General features: G+C 36.4%; 2 protein-coding genes across 2 annotated transcripts; one reads left to right on the forward strand and one right to left on the reverse strand.

Annotated features, from left to right (window-relative positions):
• Positions 1 to 10,102: 10,102 nt before the first annotated feature.
• On the reverse strand, positions 10,103 to 10,886 carry LOC103335268 (large ribosomal subunit protein uL11m-like). Its single transcript, XM_008238277.3, has one exon. The coding sequence runs from the start codon at positions 10,770 to 10,772 to the stop codon at positions 10,305 to 10,307; it is 468 nt and encodes a 155-aa protein (XP_008236499.1). The 5' UTR covers positions 10,773 to 10,886; the 3' UTR covers positions 10,103 to 10,304.
• A 684-nt stretch (positions 10,887 to 11,570) lies between these two features.
• NIR1 (nitrite reductase 1) lies at positions 11,571 to 14,572 on the forward strand. The gene is made up of 4 exons (XM_008238278.3): positions 11,571 to 12,165; positions 12,469 to 12,823; positions 13,068 to 13,356; positions 13,591 to 14,572. Exons 1-4 carry the CDS (start codon positions 11,793 to 11,795, stop codon positions 14,329 to 14,331), a joined length of 1,758 nt encoding a protein of 585 aa, XP_008236500.2. The 5' UTR covers positions 11,571 to 11,792; the 3' UTR covers positions 14,332 to 14,572.
• Positions 14,573 to 15,166: the final 594 nt, after the last annotated feature.

Here is a 15,166-nt window from a genome sequence, read left to right on the forward strand (position 1 = left end):
TTGGTAATTGCACGCCTAAATATTATACCAAACTTCAATATAATACAACAATTTCGATGAAGATGAGTTGAAGATGAACTCAATGTCAAAGCTCATAATATCATTACAATTAAGAATTCTACCTAATGATTTTCAAATGAGTCACAAAAATTTCAACATCAACAATATGCACAACATGAAAGAAGAGAAAGATACTGAAATTAATCATATTGGATATTGTTTGTCCAAAAAAAAAAAAAAACTTAAATCATAATGGGTTTCTTTTTAGCAACAAAACACTCACATCCACATCTCGACCACAATGCCAAGCTAAATAAAAAAACCAGATAGTACAAAAAGAATAGTATGAGTGAAAAAGAAAATTAAAGCTTCGTAAACAAAAGGTGCAAAGAAATAATTAAATTGTTAAATAATTATATAAAGCAACAAACTAAAATCTCACATACAATATAAATAAATATTTAGCACTACAAAAATGTTATAACATGTCAAGTATCTAGGGAAATGATATTAAAAACATACAAACATAGGGAAATAAACCAAATGATCTAATATCCAATAAGTGTAGGTCTCAAATAAGGGTGTAAATTGGATTGGAAAATCCGATTTCGGTTCGAAATTTTCCAAGAAATCCGACTCCAATACCTCTTATATCCGAAACTTCCGAAATCCGAAATTTCCGATAAAATTCATATCGGAATCGGAATGACTTTGTGAATTCCGAAAATTCTGAAATTCTCCGAACCCATTCCGATCCGATTTTTCCGATATTTTCTGAAAAATTCCGACTTTATAATAATCTTTTATTATTTATACTTTTCATTGCATTGTTTTTTTATTTATAGGTTGTATATATGCGTCATTTATTATTTTTTATATTTAAGTACCTACATACAAATATTCAAATGTACATGTACACTAAACATAAGAGTATATATTACTTTATGACTATATACTAAACATTCATATATGCTAAACATTGGAGTATATTAATTTATAAGACTATTCACTAGTCATAATTGTAGCTAGCTTCCTTTGACTAGTACTACTTTGGAATGTTGAATTATGTTAGTTTGGTATGGTTTGATTCTCCTCTGATTTTAACTCAAATTGAATCAAATTGTACCACTAAATGATTTATTAAATTGATCATGGTTTAGGGGATACAAGTTTTCCAAACTAGAGCACAACACTTCTCATTGATCATGGTTCATGGGGTAGTTTCAGTTTGTTATTTTGGAATACTGAATTATATTAGTGTTATATGGATTGATTTCTCCTATGCTTTTAGCTCAAATTGAATCAAATACCACTAAACGATTTATTAAATTGATCATATGGTTTAGGGGATAAAAATGCATGTATACTTATATAAATGTATGTGGGGTTATTATATAAAACACACATACATGTTTACATAAGAAGTATACACATGCCTACATATATACTAAAGGTATATTATATATACATATATGTGCATATGTATAGGAGTATACATATTACTTTAAGCCTATGTATTTTTGGCTAATACGCTTGTTTGAATATAACAAAAGTGCATATGTGTGGTTATTATATACAAACATACTATACACAAAGATATAAGAAATCATATGCTCTTTCTAACAAACAGAGAATAATACTTGTCAGATGGTGCGGCCCTAAAAACAACATTAAGAACTTGTATGGCTTCTTGAGGCAACCGATGAAGGTCGGGTTTGTCGGCCAATTTTACAACGACCTTAAACTCCCTGTCCTTTCTGTCAGTCATTCAAACACAACATAAAAATATTCAGAGAACAGGCAACTATAAAAAATCCAAAAAGGAAACAAACACAACACACTAAACTCTCATTCGAAAATACCTTCTGGAACCAGAAGACCAATCACGACCATCCCTCTGACCCAACTTGACCACAAACACTTTAGAGACAAATGGCAATGGCCCTGCTGTGAAAATGCCTTTCATACCATCATAAGATGGGGTTAAGTTTCCCAAGTGGGAAACTTTGTACAACTGAACAAGTTGTTTAATCACGTCTTTGTTCGTCCTTTTCGAAACTTCAGGGGTAATTGACACCTAAAACCACCAAATGAAATTGTCAAGACAACCCCACCCGTAACCATAAAACAGAGAACAAAGAATAATCTTGTGAAACAGACAAAAAAATAAGCCAGAATATCAAATCTCAAAATAATTTGAGTTTTCTGGAGATAAAAAGAACTCTCTCTAAAACAAAGTTTCTTACTACTATCACTCAGAAAATACCAAAACATTTCCGATATTCCCACAACACCTTTCTGAGTCAAAATACTGAATAGCAACATATTTCAACAACACTTCCGATGAAAGGTGTTTTGATATTCAGAATCTGACTCAGAAATGTGGTACGGGAAGATTAAAAAAATCCTCCTAAAACACAAGAGTAAAGTAGAGGAAATACGAAAGAAATTTGATACAAGCAAATGTTTCAGTAACATTCAAATATAAAAATATTTCTAAAACACATTTCCGTTCAATTTAAAACAGAAAGAAAATATAACAGACAATTTTCGAGATGAAAAATGAATTGCAATAAGATTAAAATTGTCAGGTTAGATTGGGTTGCAACAAGGAGAGATTACTTAACAAAGTGAAATAAGAAAATTATATAAACAAGTGAAATGAATGTTGTTTGGAATGGGGTTGTGTTGAGCCTATTCTTAACAACTAAAATGAGTTATTAAAAACAACAACTTTAATTCTCACAAGTGCACGAACCGTTTATAGTATAACTTATGTAAATACGAGGTCGATCCCATGGAGAATGGTAACTTGGTTACAAGTTAAATTACTTAGAATGCTAGAAAAACATAAAACAAAGAAACTGACTAACTAGCTAAAGGCAAGGTCGAATTCAACAATGCCTCTTGCTAATTACTCAAGGTCTAGGACAGATCCTAGCACCACACACACACTCGAAATGGGGGGTTTTTGTTGTTGAAATGAAAAGAAGAACGTGAAATGAAAGTGCTCGAAAGAAAACACTAGCAGCAATCAACAAGTTGTGAAACAAAGATTGAGAGGTGTTAGAGCCTTGGAATCTACCACTAGTCTTCCTATCCAAGTTATGAATGCATAGAAATTGACTCAAGCTTCATTAACAATAGATTATCGCCCACAAGCCTATGGTATCTAGGTGCAGGATGCATGATTCTCCTATGGCATGTGATTATGCATGGTATCTACACAACACGTGATCTCTAATATGCAACCTAAGCATGGTATCTACTTAGAATAAAGCATACAAGAGTCATTAAGCTCCTTGAGAATATGATAATCACACAAGTCCTAGAACATGGTATCTGTCCTAGTCAACCTATGGTTATTAACCCCTTGAATGATTCTTAGGCAATTCATGTGTTGCTTGTGAAAAGAGAGTATAATTGGTGAATCTAAACTCCTTCCCAACCTGTACTAGATGCATAAAATCCTAGTTAGCTACTCCAAGAAAACATACATCAAGCACATAGTAAACTGGAGATTAACAACTTGATAATGAAAGTAAGGAAATCAATTAACTATAAAATCATCCATAACATTGAATATTCATGACTAGGGCTTCATCCTAAGCCCTAACTAAATGGATTAGTTAGACATAACTATGAGTACAGAAAATAAGAAATACATAGATAGGATAAAGAGAGGAGAAGAACTAGATGATGGCAGCAAGGAATTCCCAGGACAGCTCCAAGCTCTCTTCTCTCTTTGTGGCGAATCTGAATGTGTGTATGAGAGTAATGGATGAAGTGAATGTGTGTGTCTGCCTATCTCCCTTGAATAAGTGAGCAGCTCTCTATTTATAGAGAGAAATTTCGTCATCCCTTTGGCTGGTGAAGCACATCTCTCTTAGCCGCTCCCAACTGCTCCCTTCTGCCCATACATGCCACTTGCTCCAGCTGCCAAATACATGCTTTGGTATGGTTTCTTTATGGAAGCTTGACTTTTGTTCATCTTTCTGAGTTCCTGAGCTGATTTGACTCCCATGTATGGCTGCCCATGCTTAGCACATGGCTCTAGGGATGTAGATGTGATGGCAGCCAATCATGATATTTATGTGAACTTGGTTCAGTCTTTGACGTGCTGAGGGCTCCAAATTTATCCAATTGGGCTGAAATTTGGAAACGTTATAATAGACACCTATTGGAACAACTTCTATCAGGGATGTCTCCTCATCCGATCTGTGTAAGTTGCTGAAATGAGGCCTGCAAGATGACCTACGAAACTTGACTGACAAGGAGTGTGGCCCAAATTTTGTCTTTAAGCTCATATTCCTCTTATCCCAATCAGCCCTTAATAAGCATGAATTACATCAAATGTGATCTCTTGCTGTCTTAACCTACAAAACAAACAAAAAGAGGTAAGTGACTAAAAATAAAGAGAAACTAAGTAAAGTCACTAAGTAAAGAGGGCATGCGAATATATGAAATTATGAACTTATCAGGTTGTTATAATTTAGTTTATATAGCAAGCGGTCATGGTGTGTTAAGGATGTGGGTTTAGAGGAGCTGTCTCTGGTGAGCCACGGCCGATCCATGAGTGAAGGCTGGGAAGGAGCTGACGATCCAAGTCTTTTGGCACGCGTAGAGAAATCCGAACATTACCAGATTGAGTCCTTGGAGAATACAATTGTCAACAGAAAGGTTCTTGTTGTGCTCAGTTCAGCCATGGCAAATGCATGAGATAATTTGAGATTTTTGTGAGTGTGAGGGCAAAGAATTTTAGAGAAGCCAGAGGGTGGGCGGGTGGGGCATGGAGTTGGGGAGGGTGGGGAGTTGGCGCATCTAGTATTATTGAATGGTTATGTGTCATTAATTTTCCCCAATATCTTAACTCATGTAATTGCACATTTGTTTTTTTTTATGTATTTGTAGTTACTGTAAGATTTGAGCGGGGTTGTTAGACTCAGAAGTTTGTTTATGCAGTTTTGTTTCTGAGCTTCGGCTCCTTAGAACCAAAAAAAAAAAAACATCATAACTCAATTTATTGGTGCTCTAAAACAAGTCATAACCTTCAACCTAAAGATATGTTAACAATCATATCACTCTCGTTTATATATAGCCCTCGTATAAATGTGACTATGATAACATCTCGTGAAGTAAAAATTATGAACTGTTCTTATTAATCTAGATAATATAAAGGCTTTTCGATGAATTGGTCACCCAATTAACCAAAAAAACAAAGCTGTGACGATGATAAATTGTAATTGTCTTCAGAGATAAAGCTAGAAATAATAATGTTAAAAAATTCAACAAAAGAATTAACACAAACGACTTAATGTTATTAGCTCATAATTAAGTAAATTGTATGCAGCATTGAAATAAACGGAACGTGTGGCATTATGCTTGGGCCTAGTGCCCGTTTGTTAACCAATAAGTGTTATAAACCGAGGGTTAGAATGGCAATGGGGCGAATCGGGAATGCGTATGTCATTTCCATCCCCATTAAGCTTTCTTCCCCTATCCTCGCCTCTATTCTGTAATATTCAAATTGGAGATTTCCCATTCTCGCCTCTATTCCATAATATTCAAATTGAGATTTCCCATTCTCGCCTTTGTTGGGGAACGAATCCCCTGTCCCGTCCCACCGTATTACAAAAGTACCAATAAAAAAGAATTTAAGAATGAGAAAAAAAAAGGTTAGAAACTAAACATACAATACAAAAGTTTTGTTCTAATCTTACATTTTTGTATGTATTATTTAATTCAGTATATAATATGATATGAGGAATAAGATATTTGGTGAGAGTAGTTAGGAGGGGCTTAACAAAATATTCATATGAAAAATAAATAATATATATTTTAAATAGGGCGGGTTCAAGTTGGGGATTAGAATACCATCCCCGCCCTACTTCAAACACCATACACGGAATTTCTCCAAACGTGTTCCCATACTCAATTTCTATCCTTCATACCCAACCCTTAACCTGTGGAAAAATATGAAATATTTACCTAAAACAAGGGTTCACTGTAAGTTAGAATGGGTAAGTGCGTAATTGTATAATAGTTCATATACAATTGATCCTTACAGTTTTCCTTTAAAATTGGATTTAGAGGGAAGATGCCTTGGTGGCTCTTGTAGGGCTAGACAAAAAATAATCTGAAGAGTTCAAACTGATTAGTTTGGACAATTGATTAAATTGATTATTTTTGGACACTTAATAAGCATTCTGGACTTTAACTTTACAATTCTGAATTCAAGCATACCCACCCATTACCAAGTAATATCTTCCAGAACCCAACCCAGGTGTACGAAGTCCACTTACCAGAGATACAGCCTACCGGCACAAAGTTCTAACACTTCAAAACAATTTTCCAATCATCTGGTCAATCAAAGCACTTATCTCTCAACACATAGTGCCCATACTGTGAGTCTGTGACAGATAATAAGTTATTTCAATTCAATAAACAAGGGGATACAATCATCTATTTGGAAGACTATAAACTTGCAATAGTGATTTGGTGCTTTCCTGCTGATGGTGTGGCTGCAACTTGTTATTTGAACCTTGCCTATATTAAAATTCAGTTTTGTAATCTTTTGGGCCTATGTCTTATGCCTCTACCTATGCTATTCAGCATTCAAACTGTTGTAATGTTTTTACATATTTAATGAATGGAATTTGCCTTGACCCTAAAAAAATTAAAAACACGGAATATAGCCGCGCGGCTGAAAATTTGTATAATACGTGAATTTTGGGTGTCTTACTAAAAATTTTGTAAAACTTATGTGTATAAAACATTAGAAATACATACGTACAAGTACAATACGACTATTGTATGTTTTCTTTTCAAAAAAGTGAGACGTGTATAGAACATGAATGTTTTATTAAAAATATGTATATATATACATATTATTTTTTAAAATTAATATCACTATATAAACTCTTTAACCCAATTTAATTATAAAATCCCCTTTTACATTTTTAGGTAGTTATATGACGAATGTGCCAATTTTGCGTGATCTGTTTTAGATCCTATGGTTCGATTGGAAGATTGATCAAAACATAATATATATATATATATATATATATATATATAAAGCAAAAGGCAAAGAATGATGAAACATTCAAAATGCCAGAAAATGCCCTTGGTTAATTCAAACATTAAGAATTGAAATTATTAATTAAATGAGGATAATATGGTAAATTCACATATTTTAATATTTAAAAAAATAAAAATAAAAATAAAATCAGATAATAGGTCCTACTTTTATGGAACATAACTACCCATGTTATCATATAATATATATTAATTTTGAAATGTGTAAAAGTATTTTTTGGATATATATAAAAGAATATAACCGCTCATCTATACTATTTATTAAAGACAAATTATTATTATTATTTTTAAAAAAAAGTACAGCCACCGACTACACTATTTTTTAAAAATAAGGAAAAAATCAAGTATCGCCGCTCGGCTATACTAAAACAGAGCAACTGCTCAGAGCCCACGTAAAATAGTACAGCCGTGCGGCTATACTGTTTTAAAAATAAAAACTGAGTTTAGCCGTGCGGCTATACTACTTTTAAATATAAAATCGGAGGAACCCCATCCATTAGGCGCCACGTGTCAACACAAGGTCCAATTTTTTCCCAAAATAAAGGAAACAAGGAGTATAGCCGTGCGGCTGTACTATTTTTAAATAAAAAGAGAAGACCCTCTCTCTTTTAGCGCCACGTGTCAAGAATTATTTTTTCTAAAAATCGTAGTATAGCCTCACGGCTATACTATTCAATATATAAAAAAAAATTAAAGAAAAAAATAAAAATCGTCTTTTGATTAATTAAATATATTAATTAACCATTTACCCAACTAATTAGGCATTTAACCAAAGGCCATACCCACAAGCCACTCAATTGGGCCACTTGCATAGCCTATACAAACTATTCTATTTCCAAGAGTAAGTCTTATAAAGACATACAAGAAACTCTAGTGTTCCAATGTGGGAGCTCAAACATATTTGCAATACCTTGGAAAACAAACAAAACTAAATTATGTTACTGCACACATTATTTATCGTAGAGAAAACTAATTTCACGATGAAAATTGAGATTGCATATTGATGTAAGATAGAGTTGAAGAAATTATTACTAGAGAAGAATTATTTGGAACTGAATGGGACAATCTACTACAGAATCGGACATTGAAGTGTTGTTGATGCATTGTACCACCAATGATTATATGCTATTAGTTTCCCCCAATATCTTAACTCCATCTAATTAAATATATATATAAATTTTTAAACCATTTTTTTCTTTTGCAGAGTGGGAAGCAATTTGCTCCAGCCAACTTGGGTAAGCCCATTTTTTCAAAGCATTTCCAGTTATGAGAAATCTGTAGCTCAATTTATTGGTGCTCTAAAAGAAATCACAGCGGCTTATCTTCATCCTAAACTCTGTTAACAATCATATCATTCTCATTTATATATATCCATCGTACAAATGTGACCATAATATGACATGCATGATGTTCAAATAAAAATTATAAACTGGTCTTATTGATCTAGATGATATAAAAACTCTTCGATGAATTGGTACCCCAATTAGCCAAATAATTGTCTTTGATGCTGAAGCCAGAAATTTCTTTTAGTAGGGGCGACTTGGAACAAGAAGATAATGTTAAAAATTTAACAAAACACTTGAGATATTGATTTATAGTGTTTTCCATGCAACACATGTATGATTGAGCTTCAGGCGTTTTAGTGTTGCAATTAAACTCTATTTTCTCTTTTGGTGTGGTGTTCTGCGGGGAGTGGTACTGCCGGATGTGCCGGAAATTCTAAAAGGTCTTGCTGAGGTTGGCTTGACAAGTTCTAACCATTCTGTTCCTTAAGACAGACGCAGAAGCAACAACTTCCTAAATAATGAGTAAATATTCCATTTTGTATCATCTGCATAAACAAATGGCGCCCATAACAGCCTGTATTAGGTATTGAGGTGATGACTGATGAGGTCCATAAACCTTTTTCAACTCTATACTTTCAACCATGGCGTTTCAATTCACTACCAACTTTTGTTTGCACACAAAATCCATGATCAGAACATGAACATCAAATGTTGATGCAACAGACAAGTAACCATGACTAATCATTTCATTCATCAGCCCGAAGGTGTCATGGACATGCCCTTCTTGTTCATGGAAAAATTTAATGCATAGATGAAACGATCATGGACAAGAAGACCTGGAACTCCCCTTCCCCAACCCTCTGGCTATAAATCTACTTGTATCCTTGGTGACACCCTCCTCAGAAAAGCCCAAATAGTAAAATCCTCCAAGTTCCAACTCTTATTAAAAGCTCAAATGTTTCATCAAATCAAATTTTGTCATTGTCATACATACAATCTAAGACACTTATAAGAACTAGAACCACCATCCCATTTGTTCACCTCCATTATTTCCAAAATGTAAACAAATGTTGATGCAATGGAAATGTAATCATGACCAATCTACCTCATTCATCAGCCAAAGGTGTCATGAACATGCCCTTCTTAACGATCATTGACAAGAAGACCTGGAATTCCTCTTCCCCAACCCTCTAGTTGTAAACCTTCTTGTATCTGTGGCCCTCCCCCAACAGAGAGAACCCAAATTAGTAAAATCCTCTGAGTTCCAACTCTCATTAAAAGCTCAAATGTTTGATCTAATCAATTTTCCTCATACATACAATCCATTTGTTCTCCTCCATTATTTCAAAATTTGAACTCAATCCATTTTCCTGAACACCAACCTCTAATAATGAATCAATGTAATAAAATTTCAATCTGATTCCATATCAGTAAAGAGCTCAAGAACCTAATCCCACCTCATCAACTCAAAAGTAGCAGTCAAAGGGCTAATCCTGAATTCATTCTGGGAAACCACTTTCCAACTCGGTTAAATTAATAAATCTATTCAATCAGGACAGAACCTTATTCAGAATGACAGAAAGAAACAGAGAGAGAAAAAATAACCCAATTATGCAAGATCAAGGTGCATTACATTTGCAAAGTAAATGCTATATGGAACTTTTCAACAAATCAACTTCAGCTGTGTCTTGTAAGAAAGTACCAACTAATAAGATAAGTCATAAACAAAACAAGGCTAGTGAAGCCATCCTCATTTCTCATTCAAATTGAAAAGCTACTCAATTACAACAGAGTACAAGTGAGAAGCAAAACCTCTCAAACCAAACAAAAATCCAATCTTTTTCTTGAAATGAGGAACAAACTTAGGGTTTATTCGACCCAAAAAAAAATCTAGGGTTTCAAAATGTGACATTTCCCCCCAAATCAATCCAAATCCTTAACAATCTTAATCCCCATAGAATTAGCCGTTCCAATAACAGACTTACAAATGGACTCCAAGGGCATGTACTGGCAATACGGGTCAGATTGCTTCACCTTGGCGATCTCATACACGTGCCTCACCGACAGCTTAGAAGCGACCACGTGTCCGGGTCGGCTGCTGCCGGACTCGACGCCGGTGGCCTTCTTCAGGTACCAGCTGACAGACGGTGACTTTACCGTGAACTCGAAGGTGTTGTCTTTGAAGGCGGTGATGGTGACCGCCATGGGCGTGTCGGGTTTGAATTTCTGGGTCCTGGCGTTGAAGTCCTTGCAGAAGGCCATCATGTTCAGCCTGTATTGACCCAAAGCAGGGCTCAGTTGTTGGCTGGGTTTGGCCGCACCGGCCGGGACTGTGACTCGGATCGTCGCCATCACGGGTCGTCGGGTAAGGATCTCCTTGACGGTTGACATGGCTTCGCTGCTCTGAACAACAACAGTTGCAGAAAGAGTAGCAAGAGTAGGCTTGCGGGAGAGGGAGTCACACTTGCAGCAAGAGTAGGTTTTTGGGACTCAGAGGCGTTGATGGGCTGGGCCGAGAGTTCAACAACTCAAACGAGGTGAAAAACAAAACAGTCTAGTAAAAAACCAGAACATCAAGTTCAAGTCTGTGTTGTCAGCGAAAACTGAGTTAAAAGAGGTGAAATATAGGGATAATTACATTTTTTTATCACTAGAGTGGGATCAAATTTAACTTTGATCACAGAAATTTTATTTTTTCGATTTTAGTAACTGCATTTGCAGATGTTAACAAATCAGATCAAATATTTCAATTCCGTCAATTTTATTAAAAATAAATAAAATTTAATTATTGATTTTTTTTTAAATTTTTTTAGCTAATAAAAGAGAGATCGAGATGATGGAGAGTTGAAGAAGTAAAAATCAAACATAAGGGTCGTATGTAGATCAGAACAAAGCTTTTTTATTTTATTTTCACAAGCGATAATCTAAATTATAAAGGATGATGATTTCTCACACACACAATTATGATGCCATAGAGGTTGGAACAAAGCTATTATACCTCTTGTAGTTTAACTATAGCTTATAGTCCTATTTTCTATTTTTAGAATAAAAATATAAAAAATTAAGTTGGACAACTTGTCTACAAAACACATCTCCGAAACGTGGCACATGGTGGACAGGGGCCACCGTAACCCAAATGCATGAAGAAAAAAAAAATATAACCGTCACCAGTCCCCCCATTTCCTCTCCAAGACAAAATATGACGACCCTTGGCTCCAGCCAAAAGCCAAAAGCCAAAAGCCCCTCCGTCACAACTGAAAATGAACCTCTCCCTCCTCCTAAGGTCTTCACCGCTAAGCTCACCTACAAAAATGCAAGCCCTCTTCTCTCTTTCAATTCCTACTTCAACAACGCCATCAAAATTTGGAGCTCTTTGCAATCATCCGCACCAGCAGCATACTCTGATCAGCCATGTCATCATCACTATCTGTTCAGTTTCTTTCTCCTCCCCTGTCTTCAGCTCTCCCCTGCTGCAAGCAGACGAGGCTAGCAGCCGCCACCACCCCCCTGGCGCCGGTTTCCACAGATGTGGAGGCGGCCAGGTTGGAGCCTAGAGTGGAGGAGAGAGATGGGTATTGGGTTTTGAAAGAGAAGTTTAGAGGAGGGATTAATGTTCAAGAGAAGGTGAAGATTCAGAAGGAACCCATGAAGCTTTTCATGGAGAATGGGATTGAAGAGCTTGCCAAGACTTCTTTTGAGGAGCTTGAGAAGTCTAAGGATAGTAAGGATGATATCGATGTCAGGCTCAAGTGGCTTGGCCTTTTCCACAGAAGAAAGAATCATTGTGAGTTAATTTGATCTATATTTGTTTGCTTTGTTAAATTTTGCACATACTTTGAATATTCTTACATAGGGTAATGTTTTCTTGTTAGATATTCTAGATATTTTATCTTTTCAGATTATCAATAAAGATTAGACATTTGAACAGGAATTTAACTAATTTTCCGAATTGACAGTCCAACAGCATAGCATGTTGAATTGTTTGACTTTTCTTTCTATATTGGCATTTTTTCTTAAATGCAACAAGCATCTTACTTTTTTAGTATGTTCTTATTGGTTAATTAATACTGGTGGTGATGATGATCAGATGGTAGATTTATGATGAGACTGAAGCTACCAAATGGAGTTACAACAAGTGTACAAACAAAATATCTAGCGAGTGTGATAAGAAAATATGGTGAGGATGGTTGTGCGGATGTTACAACCAGGCAAAATTGGCAAATCCGGGGAGTGGTACTGCCTGATGTGCCAGAAATTCTAAAAGGTCTCGCTGAGGTTGGCTTGACAAGTCTGCAGAGTGGCATGGACAATGTGAGAAACCCAGTTGGAAATCCTCTCGCCGGAATCGACCCCGAAGAGATTGTTGATACACGACCTTACACAAACTTGTTGTCCCAATATATCACTGCCAATTCACTTGGCAATCCTACTGTCACAAACTTGTAAGTGTTTTAGCTCCTTTCCCCATATGTTGGATGTTCCTTTCTGTTATTTGTACATAATTAGGGGTTTAATTTCATAAAGTCATGGTTTAAGCGGCTGAACATGGAGCACTGTTTCATTATTTGGTTAGTTCAGATAGGAGAAATACTTTACTAAAATTAAGCATGAATGGAATTTTTTTTGGGTCAAAGCACGAATGGAATGAGTTGCTTGGATTCTTAAGTTTGGTTTTCATCTGAGCAGGCCAAGAAAGTGGAATGTGTGTGTGGTGGGATCTCATGATCTTTTTGAGCATCCCCACATCAACGATCTCGCTTACATGCCTGCAACAAAGAACGGAAGATTTGGATTCAATTTGCTTGTGGGAGGCTTCTTTAGTCCTAAACGGTGCGCAGAGGCAGTTCCTCTTGATGCCTGGGTCTCCGCAGATGATGTGATCCCACTTTGCAAAGCAGTGCTAGAGGCCTATAGAGACCTTGGCACCAGAGGGAACCGACAGAAGACGAGAATGATGTGGTTGATTGATGAACTAGTAAGTAACCATTGTCCCAACTATATAGATCTAGTTTCAATATGCCGTAATCTGTGTGATCTTCAAAGTTATTACTGAATTTATTATGTCATGTTTCAATCTTCTTAAGGAGAAATGCTTCTAAAAAATTTCACCACCATTTAAAACATGTTCTACATTATTTGAATGAGCATTGAATTGTTATCTTCTTGATGGTATTTGCCTGACAGTTTGTTGAAAATTATATGAATGCAGGGCATAGAAGGATTCAGGGCAGAGGTTGCTAAAAGAATGCCTTTCCAAGAGCTGGAGAGAGCATCTTCTGAAGACCTGGTTCAGAAGCAATGGGAAAGGAGAGACTACGTAGGTGTCCATCCACAAAAACAAGAAGGTCTAAGCTACGTGGGACTTCACATTCCAGTCGGCCGGCTCCAAGCAGACGACATGGATGAGCTAGCTCACGTAGCTGACAAGTACGGCACAGGGGAACTCCGGCTCACTGTGGAGCAAAACATAATAATCCCAAATGTTGAGAACTCAAAACTTGAAGCATTGCTTAAAGAGCCTCTTCTGAAAAACAGATTTTCACCTGAACCTTCAATTCTCATGAGAGGATTGGTGGCCTGCACTGGCAACCAGTTCTGTGGACAAGCCATCATTGAGACCAAGGCCAGGGCCTTGAAGGTGACTGAGGAGGTGGAGAGACACGTGGCAGTGACCCGACCAGTGAGGATGCATTGGACTGGGTGCCCAAACACCTGCGCGCAGGTGCAAGTGGCGGATATTGGTTTCATGGGATGCATGGCAAGGGATGAGAATGGGAAGCCTTGTGAAGGGGCTGATGTTTACTTGGGAGGGAGGATAGGAAGTGACTCACATTTGGGAGATGTTTATAAGAAGAGTGTCCCTTGCAAGGACTTGGTACCTTTGGTTGTTGACATTTTGGTAAAACACTTTGGAGCTGTCCCTAGAGAGAGGGAAGAAGGGGAAGATTAATTTGAACGGAACGGCGATTCGGAGGGTTCAATGCAGATTTAAGCTGACCCTTAACACTTTACATTGCTTTATTTTGGGGATCTATACAAATATTTATGTAATATTGCAATGTCAATCAAACTTAGGTTGCCGAGTTCATAATTCTGACATTTGCTCCTATACACAGTTAACTTTATGCCCTTCTGCATTTGGAGTTTTGTTATATAAGAAATGAGCAAGTAGTATCCTTTAACAAATAAAATAACCAAGTACACACATTCTCTCCTAAGTATATTGACATGACTTTTGGGTTGGCCAGACTAAGGCCTGCCAAGATTTATATATGATATTCTTCTTCCTGCTGTTGGTGTTCTACAGAATAGCTGTCCGTCGGTGGCGATTCCCATTTGGTCCCTTCCGACCGCCATCAGTCAGTACTCAGTAAACCAAGCCCAGCCGCAGTGGGTACGCTTATGAAATCAGATGTGACATTTTCATTTTAATATATTCAATTGGGTTTACGACTCTAGAACAATGAGTCCAATAGAATTGTATTTGATAGTCTCCTACAACCTGAACTCGTATAAGCGCAACAACTAATTATAAATTTGTAAAACTTTAATTCACACAGGAAAGTAGGTTTGGCTGAATGATCCATCACTTTGATGGAGAGTTTGTATTTATAAACGCTTACAGATTACACAGTTGTACAGATGAGAACAAACTCCTATTTACATGTGTTTATCCATCTACAGATGAAGTTAACCTCCTGCGGTGTGACTTTTCTTTCTTCTTTTTTCTGTTTGTTTCACCCTTTTTTACTCTCGTACGCTCACCCCCCATCAGTCCATTTCTC

This window comes from Prunus mume, linkage group LG6, assembly GCF_029339155.1.
Source record: "Prunus mume cultivar Tortuosa linkage group LG6, ASM2933915v1, whole genome shotgun sequence".
NCBI lineage: Eukaryota > Viridiplantae > Streptophyta > Magnoliopsida > Rosales > Rosaceae > Prunus > Prunus mume.